Source organism: Lipotes vexillifer, unplaced genomic scaffold, assembly GCF_000442215.2.
Source record: "Lipotes vexillifer unplaced genomic scaffold, Lipotes_vexillifer_v1.1 scaffold791, whole genome shotgun sequence".
Classification (NCBI taxonomy): Eukaryota; Metazoa; Chordata; class Mammalia; order Artiodactyla; family Lipotidae; genus Lipotes; species Lipotes vexillifer.
This window is the reverse complement of record NW_006793445.1, coordinates 1,141,520-1,155,722: the sequence shown is the minus strand read 5'-3', so window position 1 is coordinate 1,155,722 and position 14,203 is coordinate 1,141,520. Positions and strand designations below refer to the sequence as shown.

Genomic DNA, 14,203 nt, shown 5'->3' with positions numbered 1-14,203 from the left:
AGGGGCACAAATATTTTCTTGTTCTCTACGCATTTTTAAAAAATTAAAAGTCTCCCCCCCCCCCCGGGAAGTGTTCTTACTGTACTAGTGTTTGATTCATGAAGGGTTTTCACGCCAAAGAAAAGGTCTGATGCCAACCAATAGCAGCCAAAGCGCCTGTCAGAAGACACACGACCCAGAGCCTGCTGGCCAGTCTCTGCTCCGTATGCTCCCACAGGAAAACATTTATCCTTAACTCCCTAGGCTCACTTTTAAATTTCCAAAATTTTTCACATATGAGAAATATAAGTGTGACTTTTCCCACTGCTTTTTGTATCATTACCAGCAGTCCTCCCGAGTCCGCATCTCCCATCCTCCCAGCGGTACCGACAGCCACAACAACCTTGCTCCACAGAGGGTAGCAGTGGAGGGGGCAAGACTCGCCGACTGAGGCACAGCGGTCTCCTGCACGCCCGCCACGTGCTGGGCGGTGGGCGCTCACTGGTGCTGGCCTCCCCCGCGGGTCTCCACAGCAGGCAGGCCACGGCACTTGTCCTCCCTAAGTGCTATCTTCTCCGGCCACTAGGGAAGCGTCGAAAGGCATCAGAACAACTCTTCACCTGGCTCTTCCTCCTTCTGCTACCTCTTCAGCACAGGTGTTTCCAAAAACTCTGTACGGGGACCTCCATATTCTAAGAACTAACCTGGCATCTCTGAATCCCTAAAAAGTTTACACAGAAGAGTGCATGTCAAACACACCTGAGACAGGGAGCCAGAGGGGTGAGAGGGAGACGTGTCTGGCCCGCGGCTGCAGCCGCCGCCTTGCTCTGGAGCCCTGGAGCCCTGGCCTTAACCGCATGGCGACACAGGTGCAACCACGTCTCCCGTCAGCCCTGACCTTGATCTGGATTTTCAGTACAACTCCAGCACATTCTGCAATCTCCCCTAGTGAGTCCTCTCAGATGCTGAAAATCAAGCTGGGCCAAAAGGAACACAAGAAGGTGCTCAACATCACTAATCATCAGGGAAATGCAAATCAAAACCACAGTGAGACACCACCTCGGGCCTCGCAGAAGGGCCACCATCAAAAAGTCAAGAAATCACAAGAGTTGATGAGGGCGTGGAGAGAAGGAAGCCCCAGTGCAACGTCAGTGGGAATGTAAACTGATGCAGCCACTGTGGAGAACAGTATGGCGGTTCCCCAAAAAATTAAGAATAGAACTACCATACGACCCAGCAATTCACATCCAAAAAGGAAATGAAGTCAGGATCTCAAAGGAATCTCTGCACTCCGTGTTCACTGCAGCATTACTGACAAAAGCCAAGACACGGAAACAACCAAAGTGTCCACGGACATATGAATGGATAAAGAAGATACAGTGTACATATCCAATGGAACATAATTCAGCCTTAAAAAAGAAGGTACTTCTGCCATTGGTGACAACGTGGATGGACCTGGATGACATCATGCTGAGTGAAGTAAGCCAGACAGAGAAAAGAAATACTGTATGATCTCACTTACATGTGGAATCTAAAATAGTCAAACTCATAGAATCAGAGCGTAGAATGGTGGCTGCCAGGGACGGTGGGGAGGGGGAAACAGGAAGGTGAAGGTCCAAGGGTACCAAGTTTTGATTACACAAGATGCATAAGCTCTGGAGACGTGTATATACCAAATGGCACAGTGCCTACAGCTAGCAGTACTGCACCCTGGACTTCAAGCACGTTATCTGTACACCTCATTTCGTATATCACTTTCTACCATTTACTACTTATTGATTATTTCACTTTTTTGTACGTTTAATCTCCATTCCTACATCATAGTTCATGAAAAGCATCATCATGGTGAATTCATACCATCTCCCCTATAGCTACCACAACGCCTCACACAAAATAAACTTGAATGAGTCAAGACAACAGTATAAGTAACAAACGTAGCCAAGACCGGACAGCTGTCCGTGTAAGTCAGCCACACAGAGAATACATGAAATTCCTGAGAATGGGGCAGGCAGCAAATGGGGAAAATGGCAGAGAGGACAGTAGTAAATGAGGGAAAACCACAGAACGGTTAACACGGTGCGGCATTCTAAACACATAAACGCTGGGAATCCGTGCTGATTTCTGAACAAGCCTCTGAGTTCATTAGCAAGTGTTTCCTTTATTTCCTTACTTTGGCATACTGTCACTGCATCATAAAGAAAGTAACACAGGTTACCAAGGAGAGTGAAATAGCTACACCTAGTTATTGTTTAACTGTATAAGAAAGGAAATTCAAAATTTACACAGTAATAGATATTTTATATGCAGCACACTGTGTATTAAGGTATCTTGGATAATAATTCAGAAAATCTGTCAGTCCTATTGAACGAAACATACTTCAAGCAATATATAGCACCGTCACCAGCACCATCACCAACGTCACCCCGACATCACCACTATCACCACCACCACCACCACCACCATCGTGCCATCACATTATCACCACCATCACTATCACCACCATCATCGTCATCATACCGTCCTGGGGTGATTCTGCAGGCTTGGTCACAGCTATCATCTTTGTAGTGGGCGTCTGGTCATGACAAACCTGGTGCAGGAAATTTATTGATTTTCCTATCAAAAGGACCTAAAAAAAGGAAAATATTCTAGTTACCTTTATTCAAAATTAAAACGATCAAACATCCAAGTACTACAAATATTCATAAGCAACAAATTATTCTATTGATTAAAAACTAAATAATAAGAACATCCGGGACAGTATCAAGTGAATTCCAGGAACCGAAAAAATTGTTATTAACAAACACATATTAATACGTTGAGGCAGTCAATTAACATATGCTTCACCCCAAGAATGTAAATCCTAAAATGCCACAAAACTGTGTTTAACTGAAGACCGGTTTTGTCACCGGAGGTAAATACAGCATTAGCACATCACAGTCACAGCAGTCCCACCCTACCTTCCTGGACTGGTCCATCGTCATGAAGGATGGGATCATCGATTTCCTCAGGGTGTACTTGTCGTGCCACAGCCGGTCTGTCTTCACTGTTGGATCTGATGCTACGAAAAACTGAAAGGAAAGAGGCAGTGAAACATTAAAAAGTGATATTTATGGCGAAATAGTAGCTAACAGCAACATCAAGAAATAAGTAATTCTAGGAAGCAAAATTCTCCAGATGTTGGGAGGCTTTTACCATTTATACAATAAATCTTGTTTTAAGAGGCGTTTTGTTAGATCTCTCTAAATGGAGTCACTTATTCCCCACTTTTTAAAACCAAAATATCGTGAAAATAAGATAAGCTTTTTCTTAAAGACGTGTGGTCGCCCTTGTAAATATAATATCAATCACAGCCTCTGCTGCGTACATCATGGATCTGAGTGTGAGGCCGGCCTGATCCACAGGGACTCTTCCCGCCGCTTCAGGAAAGGCACAAGCCTCTGGGGCTGCGTCTGAATATTCAATTCAAGCCAATTCAGTCTTCCTCTCCTCCTTCCACCAATCAGCAGCGTCCCCTCCTGCCGCTGTGCACCGCCTGCAGAGGCCCCAGGTCCACCCGCAGCACTGCAGGAAGCGACCTTCGCGTGGCGCCCTCCCCCGAGAACCACTGCGCTCAGAAGCTTCCCCTGTTCACTTAATCACCTTCCCTAACCCCGCCCCCCGGCCTGTTCCCTGACATCCAAAAGGGTACGGGTGTTAAGGAGAAAACTAAGCTGCTGTGGTTTCCAGCTCGTTTGCTACTACACTGAGGCCACTCTCCTTTTGCAGTCAGCGTCCTAACAGACTTGTGCTTTTATTTCTATAAACTCGATCTCTAATAGCACAACTGCTGAGTCAAAGTAATTTCTAATTTTTATAAACAATGCCAGATCTCCCTTCCAAACGGCCCTGTCAGCTGACCCTCCCACCACAGGAAGCTCTACATTTCTGCATCCTTGCTCGGTTTGAATTTTGCCAATCAGGCAAAATCACGGTTGCTTGTATTGTTCTTTTACTGACAACAAAGGAAGTTGGGCCTATTTTCATAATGCTGATTACCACATGATTTTCTCCTGTGAATTGTCTTTTTCTATCTTCATCCCATCTTTCTACTGTCCTTTTCTTACCAATACACAGAGGCTCTTTGTTATATAAGGGAGAGTGACCATTTGTGAATCATTAAGAATTACAAATGTTTCCAAATTAATGATCTGCCACTGTTTATGGTCTGCTCCATGTTTTGTCTTTTTCTTTCTGGGTCATATTGGTGACTGTCTTCCTTTATGGCTTCTGGGTCTCCTGTCTTCCTAAGAGCTCCCCATCCTAGATTACGGAAATATTCTCCACAATTTTAGTAAGCACACTGGGCCCTCTGTATCCATGGGTGGGTGCATCCACGGATGCAGAACCCAGGGATGCGGGTAGGGTGGGCACCACACCATTTTACACAAGGGACTTGAGCATCTGCAAACGTTTATCTGCGAGGGTCCTGGAAACAATGCCCCATGGATACCGAGGGACAGCTGTATTACCGCTGCGCTGTTTTCGTTCCTTAGATCTTCCATCCCTGCCTACCCTGTCCATCCCTGTCTACCCCAGTAGACACTGGGGTCTGTTTCCTTCTGGGCTGCATTTTCTCTTTACTGGCCAGGCCAGCACCTCTTATTTAATACAGCACCCTTTCCTCTGAGCTAGCGTCCTCACCAGGAGCGATCATTACAATCACTTACATCGAAAGATTAAAAGGGGAAAATGTGACTCCACCAAGAGACGCTGAAGAGTGTCTTGATAGTATGTTTACACCCATCCACGGCGACTAGTTAGATGGACTGGAGCGCATCTGGTGCTTCGATCCATCTCAGTTACTAACCCTCCCGGTGTCCCGTTGCCCATCCTGGGAGGGTGGAGTGCCTTGAGCTGACGCTGCATCCTTCAGACTCCACGCGAGGTGCCTTCCCTGCTGCTGGCCTGATCTAGGCTCTAGGTTCCTAAGCGTTCATTTCTCCCCCGACCTAGAGTCAGCTGCTTCTCCAAGGAGCCCCAGTCCCTTTTAGGGAGAAATGGCATTTGGACCACAGCCTGAGTACTTGGCAGTACTTTAAGTCAGCAGCTGGATGTCTGAGACGCAGCAACGGCCACGTTACACATGGCAGCTCGGTCCTCCCACTGGACTGTAAGAGCCACTGAAGTCCTAACATACCTAAATGCCTTTTTGTTGATTTTTACATAAATTCCAAATCACCAATTGGTGAATAACACACAACCCTGGCTACAAAGGTGTGTCTGCAGATACAAAATGGATTTAAAGAATTAAAAAATATATTTTTAGCAAATATATAGCAATACAAAATTAATAGTTTCCTAGCAAAAAGTAAATAACCAAAATAAACCTAAAGAAGGGGCTTGAGAAACAGAGGAGGGAGGGAGAGAGAAGACTCTAAAAAGAGCAGCATCTGCAGAAGAAATCAGAAATGTAAGCCGCCATCGCTAAGACATGGGGCCTTAAACTGTAAGAAAAGGCCACAGGACAACGTGCGGCGCCTGTTTATTTAATGAATCTCGTTTAACACAAGCTAATCCTGATCAAAATAATGCCCCAAATGGAAACTACAGACCACCTTCATTTGTGAATACAGATGAAGAAACTTTGAGTGAACATTATCCTTGCGTTACTGGAATAAAGTATTTCGGGGCACAACATCCTTCTAACACACACTAAATGTGTAAAAACGAATTGCAGAGTATTATCATGTAGTCATTAAAACTGAAGTATGGGAATTCCCCGGCAGTCCAGTGGTTAGGACTCAGCACTCTCACTGCGTGGCCTGGTTCAATCCCTAGTTGGGGAACCAAGGTCCCGCGAGCCACGTGTCATGGCTGGAAAAAAATTAATTAATTAATTAATTAAAATGAAGTTTGTTAACTATCAGAAGCCATTCTGAGAATGTGATGAAAACTACAGATTTTCTTCCCAGGAAAAAAATGCTTATATCCACAAAATACACAGTTTTATGTGCTATTCAGGAGTTTCAGAGATCACATTTTAAGAAGTCTTGGTATAGAAGAATAATGTTTAATGGCATGAAATTATTTTCTTTATTTACTTCAAATAAAAATAGAGGTGACAGGACTTCCCTGGTGGTGCAGTGGTTAAGAATCCGCCTGCCAATGCAGGGGACACAGGTTTGAGCCCTGGTCTGGAAGATCCCACATGCCACAGAGCAACTAAGCCCATGTGCCACAACTACCAAGCCTGCACTCTAGAGACCGCAAGCCACAACTACTGAGCCCACGTGCCGCAACTACCGAAGCCCACGTGCCTAGAGCCCATGCTCCGCAACAAGAGAAGCCGCCGCAACGAGAAGCCCATGCACTGCAACGAAGAGTAGCCCCCGCTCGCAGCAACTAGAGAAAGCCTGTGAGCAGCAACGAAGACCCAACGCAGCCAAAAATAAATCAATTTATTTTTAAAGAAAAGAGGTTACAAAATACTATGCGTGGTATGATATACACACACATAAATATATATAAGAATACACTGTAGGGCTTCCCTGGTGGCGCAGTGGTTGAGAGTCCGCCTGCCGATGCAAGGGACATGGGTTCGTGCCCCGGTCCGGGAAGATCCCACATGCCGCAGAGCGGCTGTGCCCGTGAGCCATGGCCACTAAGCCTGCGCGGCTGGAGCCTGTGCTCCAGAACGGGAGAGGCCACAACAATGAGAGGCCCGCGTACTGCAAAAAAAAAAAAAAAAAAAAGAATACACTGTAAAAAGGGATATACAAAAATATTAACAGAGGTTATAGGTTCATGATGAGAGTCAATAAATTTTAATTTTCCCCTCTGTGTTTACATACTCAAAAACGTTTTAATTGCACATTTTTTAATCAGAAAAAAATACTGTTCAAAAGAACTGAGTAATTCAAGCCAATGAGTGAACATATGGTACAAGTAAGAATTTTTTTAGAAACACTGTTTTCCCAAGGCGATCAACTAAAAAGATTTTTTTTTCCTGTTCACAGAAATCTACTCCCAAGGGTAACTATTTAAGGAAACAAAATTTCTAATGATGTTAAGGTCTTATATTTGATCCTTGTATTTGATCCTAGATGGTATCGAGCCATCTAGGATCAAATACAGCCAGTTTCCTTTAAGTAGGCATCTGAACAAATGCCAACATTTTTATGATCATGAGGATGAGATTGCTACATTTATTTCCAACTCATATTCTTATCTTTAGATATCAATTTAAATTATGAAAGTATTTATTGATATTCCTTTTTTTAGTTTTTAAATTTATATTCCCTTTCTAATTTTAAACACATAACTAATGACTGCTTTCAGTACTATTATAATGAGGCTATCACCACTTTAACATAAACTCAAATCAGCCCTGATAGAAATTAAGATGTCACAAGCTCACCATGAACAATCTAAGAGGTTACCCAGTCACCACAGTGTGTCCGCTCTGCGGCTTGCCATTCAACAGATTAGATTAACTGCATATAAATTGTTATTTATCTGTTATTCACTTAAACAGAAGAGCCAGTTTCTACAGACAACACACTAATTTATCCTGATAGTTGGAGTACAGCTGGATTTTTATCAGTATGAACAATAAGAAAATTTAATTTAAAAGATAAAGAACTCGGGCATTCAGTCATCTTTAGAAGTTATGAAAGCATCACTTCATCTGAGGGAAAGTAGCACTCAATCACCCCACCAGCAAACATCTAGAAGCAAACACCGAGAGACCTGGGCATAATTAATCTTGCAAAAAATAGAGTTACAGAGGAAAAGAATCAAGGTCAGAATATAACTGCAATATGCTTTTATTTTACAGATGCACTTTCTACTCAAGGTTCTTTAATTTTCACCACTATGTCAAACACAGAAAGAAGTGAGGGAAAAATAAAGCATAATTGAACCATGATTTCTCATGAAGTGCTGGACAAATGCCAAGGTCTTCCTGCTAAAAACAGAAATAAAGAGGGTAATTTCCTCAGCAAGCGACTTATCTTCTCAGACCAGATCCATTCATTCAGACCACAAAGGACCCCAACTTCAACGGGTCAACAGGGAGGCCGCCACCAAGAGACTCGCCTCTGGCCACGCGGAGAGAAGCCAGAGGCTCTGGACCAGGGGAAGGCCAGAGGGAGCTGATCAGGCAGACTGGCAGACGACAGCTTTCAGGGGTGGGCGTGAAAGTGCCGAAGTGTAAGACAGGTACATGGTCTACCTTTAAATCCAGTAATTCCTAGCAAAAGTGTAAGAGGAACAAAATAAGGAGAGTGCTGAAGGCGTCCACAGATAGTCCAAAAAGCAGCCCCTGCATTCTCTCTAGTTAGTGCACTGACCTTCCGATCCAAGGATGCAGATTTGGAAGCATCAGCAGAGCATTTCAGCTAACATTTGATCTTGCTGTCTGAAATTTTTCTAATTTTGAAAGCAAGAGTGCTGACTTTTAACTTTTCCCTTATTTTCCTGTTCCTAGTTGAAGGCCCCAATCCTTTATAGCTCTGAGAGGTTTATCCAAAAGGCAAAAATATAAAACAAATTAGCACGGAGCTATCATGTTCTTACCTTGAACACACTGGCATAATTTGTTTACCTCTCTCAGTTTACGGGGGAGAACCCATGTGAGCCACTAAATGTCTCATGATAGAGTTTCCCTAGATAGTCATTGTAGCAAAATGAAAAACTTTGGCTTTCTTTTACAGTACTGCTCTGTAAGAACCAAAAATAGTTTGAAACTTCTCCCCAAACACTGCAAGTACTTTTTACACTAATCATTCAGTGCATCGGTAAAATCTTTTTTTTAACTGAGGTATAGTTGATGTACATTATTATATAAGTTGAGGTGTACAACATATTGATTCGCAATGATTAAAAGTCCATTTACACTTATTATAAAATACCGGCTATAGTCCCTGTGCTGTACAGTATATCCTTGTAGCTTGTTTTATACATGACCGTTTGTACCTCTTAATCGTCCACTCCTATCTTGCCCCTCCCCCTTCCCTCTCCCCACTGGTAACCACTAGTTTGCTCTCTACATCTGAGTCTGCTGCTCTTTTGTTACATTCACTAGTTTGTTGTATTTTTTAAGTTCCACATATTAGTGATAGCATACAGTACTGGTCTTTCTCTGACTTATCTCACTTGGCATAATGCCCTCCAAGTCCATCCACGTTGTTGCAAATGGCAAAATTCCATTCTTTTTATGGCGGAGTCGTGTTCCATTGTGTGTATATGTACCTCATCTTCTTTATTAATTCATCTGTTGATGGACACTTAGGTTGCTTCCATATCTTGGCAATTGGAAATAATGCTGCTATGAACATCGGGGTGCATGTATCTTTTCAATCCAGTGTTTACGTTTTTTCAGGTATATACCCAGGAGCGGAATTGCCGGCTCCTATGGTAGTTCTACTGTTAATTATTTTGAGAGCCCTCCACAGTGGCTGCACCAATTCACACTCCCAACAACAGTGCACGGGGCTCCCTTTCCTCCACGTCCTCGCCAACGTTTGTTATTTCTTGTCTTTTTGATGATGGCCATTTCTGACAGGTGTGAGGTGATATTTCACTGTGGTTTTGATTTGCATTTCTCTAATAATTAGTGATGTTGAGCATCCTTCCATGTGTCTGTTGGCCATCTGTATGTCTTCTTTGGAAAAATATCTATATCCAGAGGACATCTGTAAATCTTTACAGGGCTCTAGTCTTGCCTGCCTTTGCACTTCATCCTAATACAAGATAAACAAAACAAAAGCTGGATACTAATCCTTGCACCACTGTACTAAAGGATCATATCTTTTTAATAATTAAAAGAAAAGTCCAGCCTTCCCTGGTGGTGCAGTGGTTAAGAATCCACCTGCCAACGCAGGGGACACGGGTGCAAGCCCTGGTCCGGGAAGATCCCACGTGCCGCGGAGCAACTAAGCCCGTGAGCCACAACTACTGAGCCTACGCTCTAGAGCCCACAAGCCACAACTACTGAGCCCATGTGACACAACTACTGAAGCCCGCGTGCCCTAGAGCTCATGCTCCGCAACAAGAGAAGCCACCGCAATGAGAAGCCCGTGCATTGCAACGAAGAGTAGCCCCCGTTCACCGCAACTAGAGAAAGCCCGCGCACAGCAACGAAGACCCAACGCAGCCAAAACTTAAATTAAGTAATTTAAAATAAATAAATAAACAAAATAAAAGTAAAATCCCAACTGGTGGACCCAGAGGCAGTTTTAATGACGCCACAGAAATAGCAAAGCTCAGAGGCCACCTGGAAGTTTTTCTTCCAGATAAAAGGACTGAAAACTCATCCTTGGGCTGCAGGTCAGTCAAACCCAGAGGCAGCCAAGGTGGGACACTGAGAGTTGCTCTGCAGCAGGAGGGGGAGAGAAAAGCCTCCCGGGAACCAGGTAAACATGGGCGTTTCAAAGAGCTTCCTGGAGGGACCACAGGATGAAGCCACGTTACACAGGAAGTGAGCTCTGCAGAGCCGCCAACAAAGACCGACAGGAGCTGCACGCAGGGAAGTTAGTGGGGAGGAGTGGACGGCGGGCCAGAGAAAGCAGGTCCAGGAGCCCCGCCAGGCAGACAGGGCCCCGGCCCCACTCTGGTCACATCCGCCAGTGAAGCCATCTGGCCCTGGGCTTTTCTTTACTGGAAAGGTTTTTAGAGCACTGATTTATTCTCTTTACTTGTTACAGGTCTATTTAGATTTTCTATTTCCCATGAGTCAGTCTGATAGTTTGTGTTTCTAGGAACTCTCTCAGGTTTCATCTGGCAGAATGAACAAGCTAATTCTAAATCTATATGTAAGTAGAAATGTGCAGAAACAAGGACGATTGTGAAAAGAGCTGCCCCTACCAGATATCAAACTTTAAAGCTACGCTTAAGTATCACTGACAAAGAAATAGCAAACCAAAAAAAAAAAAAAAAAAAAAAAAAAAAAAAAAAAAAAATCAGAAAAAAATAGAGTCCAGAAACAGACTCGGGTGTAAATGGGAATTCAGTATACGATAAAACATGGCAAAACCAACATTTGGAAAGCATCCGTCAAGCCTATGATTCTCGGTACTATTCTTACACCTCTAAGTCTGAAATAATGTGAAAACAAATGGTTGAAGAAAAATAATTAAAGGAAAAAAGTGCAATTACAGATACAAGATATCCAAATGTATAAACCCATCCCATGATTCGACTCTTAAAAAGTCAGACAAATCCACAGGACAAATGGGGAAACAATACAAACAGCAATTAGTAGGACAAATAAAAATAACCGATACACATGAAAAGCTGGTCAATCTCACTAGTTACCAGTGAAACACAAATACGTAAATACCACAGGAGACGCCACATCTCATGCATTAGATTAAAAACACTTTTACTGGGCTTCCCTGGTGGCGCGGTGCTTTGGAGTCCGCCTGCCGATGCAGGAGACGCGGGTTCATGCCCCGTTTCGGGAGGATCCCACATGCCGCGGAGCGGCTGGGCCCGTGAGCCATGGCCGCTGAGCCTGCGCGTCCGGAGCCTGTGCTCCGCAAATGGGAGAGGCCACAACAGTGAGAGGCCCGCATAACGCAAGGAAAAAAAAAAAAAAAAAAAAACCACTTTTACTCAGGGTGGGTGACATGAAGTGCACACAGGAAGGAGGAATAAGCCGACGGGGGCGCATGGAGTGTGGGGACTGGGAAAGCCACCCAGCGCTCGAGATGGAGTCAAACCTACAGCTGTGCCCTCCCCACAGCCGAGCCAGCCCATCTCCCAGGACTGACTTCAGAGAAGCTCATAAACACTCCCAGGGAGGCACATAAAGTGGTGTTCACTTTAATAATGTGGGTAAGATTTAAAACTAAAAGAACATAATCTGCTCGGATAGGAGAGCTGTTAGGCAAAAGGGCTGTGTCCAGGCGGCAACAGTTACAAGCCCAACCCTGCACAGGAGGCCTACAGGGCACCCTGGGAGCCTCCACAGCACACATGCACATGTGGATGCTGTGTGTGTCCCCAAAGCACAAAACAGTACCACCTACGGTCAGATCTGCTTCCATGATTGCTTACGTGCAATTTCACCCGCGAAAAACCAGGTGAAAACAGGAGCCCAGCCACGTGGGCCACACGAACATCCCCACAGGCGCACCTGAAACTGCCCTGCCGCCTTCACCCACGCGTTCCAGCAGCCAGGACCGTCCGTCCTGCCTCCACCCAGGCCCACAAGCTAATACTAGGGCTCTGTCAAGGTCAATGGCATATTTACTCTAGAATTTGCCCATTCCTTAACCGTTTAGTATGTGTTAAAAACTGTGCTACAGCTTCCATTTAACTCCTATCCTTTTTTAATGTAACATAATGACAAGGTTTTTGAGTGTGGTGCCCCTCACTCTACTTTTTGTCAGAAGTCTGGTTTTTACCGTATGATTTTGCATAGCAGTGATTTTTAGGGACAAATATGTTACATTCTGGCGGAACTAACTGTATTTCAATAGGTACATATACGTATACACATATACAGATAACTTGCCTCATTAAAATTGTCAGCACCAGTTAACCAGAATGAGTTCAGTTCATACAGTAATGGTGCAAAGCATGAGAACATGTAATACGCCCCCCCGCCCCCGCCAGCAAAACCGGATTAAGACTGGGGACACCTAGTCCAAGCTTTGCCGCCAGCTTGCTGATCAACAGGGACAAGCGATCTGACCTTGCTGAGTTTCCCACCGCTCAAACGGGGATAACAATTTCTCACTAGCCAAATACAGCTCTGATCAATGAGGTAATTGGCAAAATAGGCCAGGCATGCAAATGAAGTGTGGTGGCACCACTGTGAGGAGGAAATAGTTTTTGGAAAAAAATCAAGAAAGGGTAACTGCTCCCATGCTCCTCAAAGCCGCGCCTGAGGAGGGGCCGCGTCCCTTACTTCGTGGTACGTGTCCTCAAGCTCCCCATCGTAGATCCACCGGTAAAGGAAGCTCAGGACGGGGTGCGACACCAGGCTGAGGATGTGCTGCACCAGGGACCTCATGGAGGGGTCCCCCGTCTTGGTGTAGGCGTGGACGGCTGAAGCCAGCTCACCTCCCTTCCTTCCTGGGGACACAGCAAAACATCCACATTGACACTCACAGCAGAAACCAACAACTGAACACTAATGCAAATGGCCAAGTCAAGGAGATGAAGTGTGGCTGCTCTCTTAGCACCGTTTGGACGTAGAGGCAGCAGTCAACACGTGCAGTCAACACGTGACGGACCAGGAGCCCGAGGCCTAGGTCCTACCTGGGCTTCACGTGACTCTCCACGACCTCTATGGAAAACGTGACTCGAGATACGATCGAGAACACAATTCTTCACCTTTTCCTGACTGAGACCCACATCAAGACTCACACTTTATACCACAATCCAATACACAAATAAGCATATATAGAAAACAAGAGTTTTACAAACAATACTTACACTTTAAGATTTTCTATTTTTTCCTTTTTCTCTTTTGGTATAATACACTGGTCTCAACTCATTAGACTGACGTCATAACCCATTAACTAACTGGTGGCCCTACAGTTTGAAAACATGGCCCTGTGTTAAAAGTGCCCGGTGTCCCAGGAGCACAGCTCAGCATAAAATATTGGGAGTGGCAAAAACCAGATCCAACAGTATAAGCACACCAAGAGTTTCCCATGTGAATAATTCTGGAGTTCGTTAGATTGCAAAAAGTTTTTTTTTTTTTTAACATCTTTATTGGAGCATAATTGCTTTACAATGGTGTGTTAGTTGCTGCTGTATAACAAAGTGAATCAGCTATACACATACATACATCCCCATAGCCCCTCCCTCTTGCGTCTCCCTCCCTCCCACCCTCCCTAGCCCACCCTTCTATGTGGTCGCAAAGCACTGAGCTGATCTCCCTGTGCTGTGCGGCTGCTTCCCACTAGCGATCTACCTTACGTTTGGGAGTGTATATATGTCCATGCCACTCCCTCACTGCGTCCCAGCTCACCCTTCCCACTCCCCATGCCCTCAAGTCCATTCACTCTACGTCTGCGTCTCCGGGTTGCGGACAGATTTTAAGGAAAGGACTGAGGTACTCTGACTTTAGTGAGATCCCTCTTGGCACGTGTGCACAAACAGAGACAGAGCCAGCTGGCAGGTTATGAGGACAGGGCATGAAGAAGGCCCGGAGCGGGGATCCCAGCGCCCCCGGGGGGCAAAGCCTGGGGGCCTAGGGAGGAGCCAGAGGCGCCAGGACCATGAAAGG

General features: G+C 44.9%; 1 protein-coding gene across 3 annotated transcripts in view; it reads right to left on the bottom strand.

Annotated features, from left to right (window-relative positions):
- The window catches only part of TUBGCP3 (tubulin gamma complex component 3), a 73,514-nt gene that overhangs the window by 27,759 nt on the left and 31,552 nt on the right, over positions 1–14,203 (bottom strand). For all 3 annotated transcript variants that reach the window (XM_007466366.1, XM_007466367.1, XM_007466368.1), the window contains 3 exons: positions 12,875–13,041; positions 2,937–3,047; positions 2,497–2,605 (listed from right to left, as the gene is read on the bottom strand). In XM_007466366.1, the coding sequence (XP_007466428.1) occupies positions 2,497–2,605; positions 2,937–3,047; positions 12,875–13,041 (387 nt within the window). The remainder of the gene's footprint in view (positions 1–2,496; positions 2,606–2,936; positions 3,048–12,874; positions 13,042–14,203) is intronic.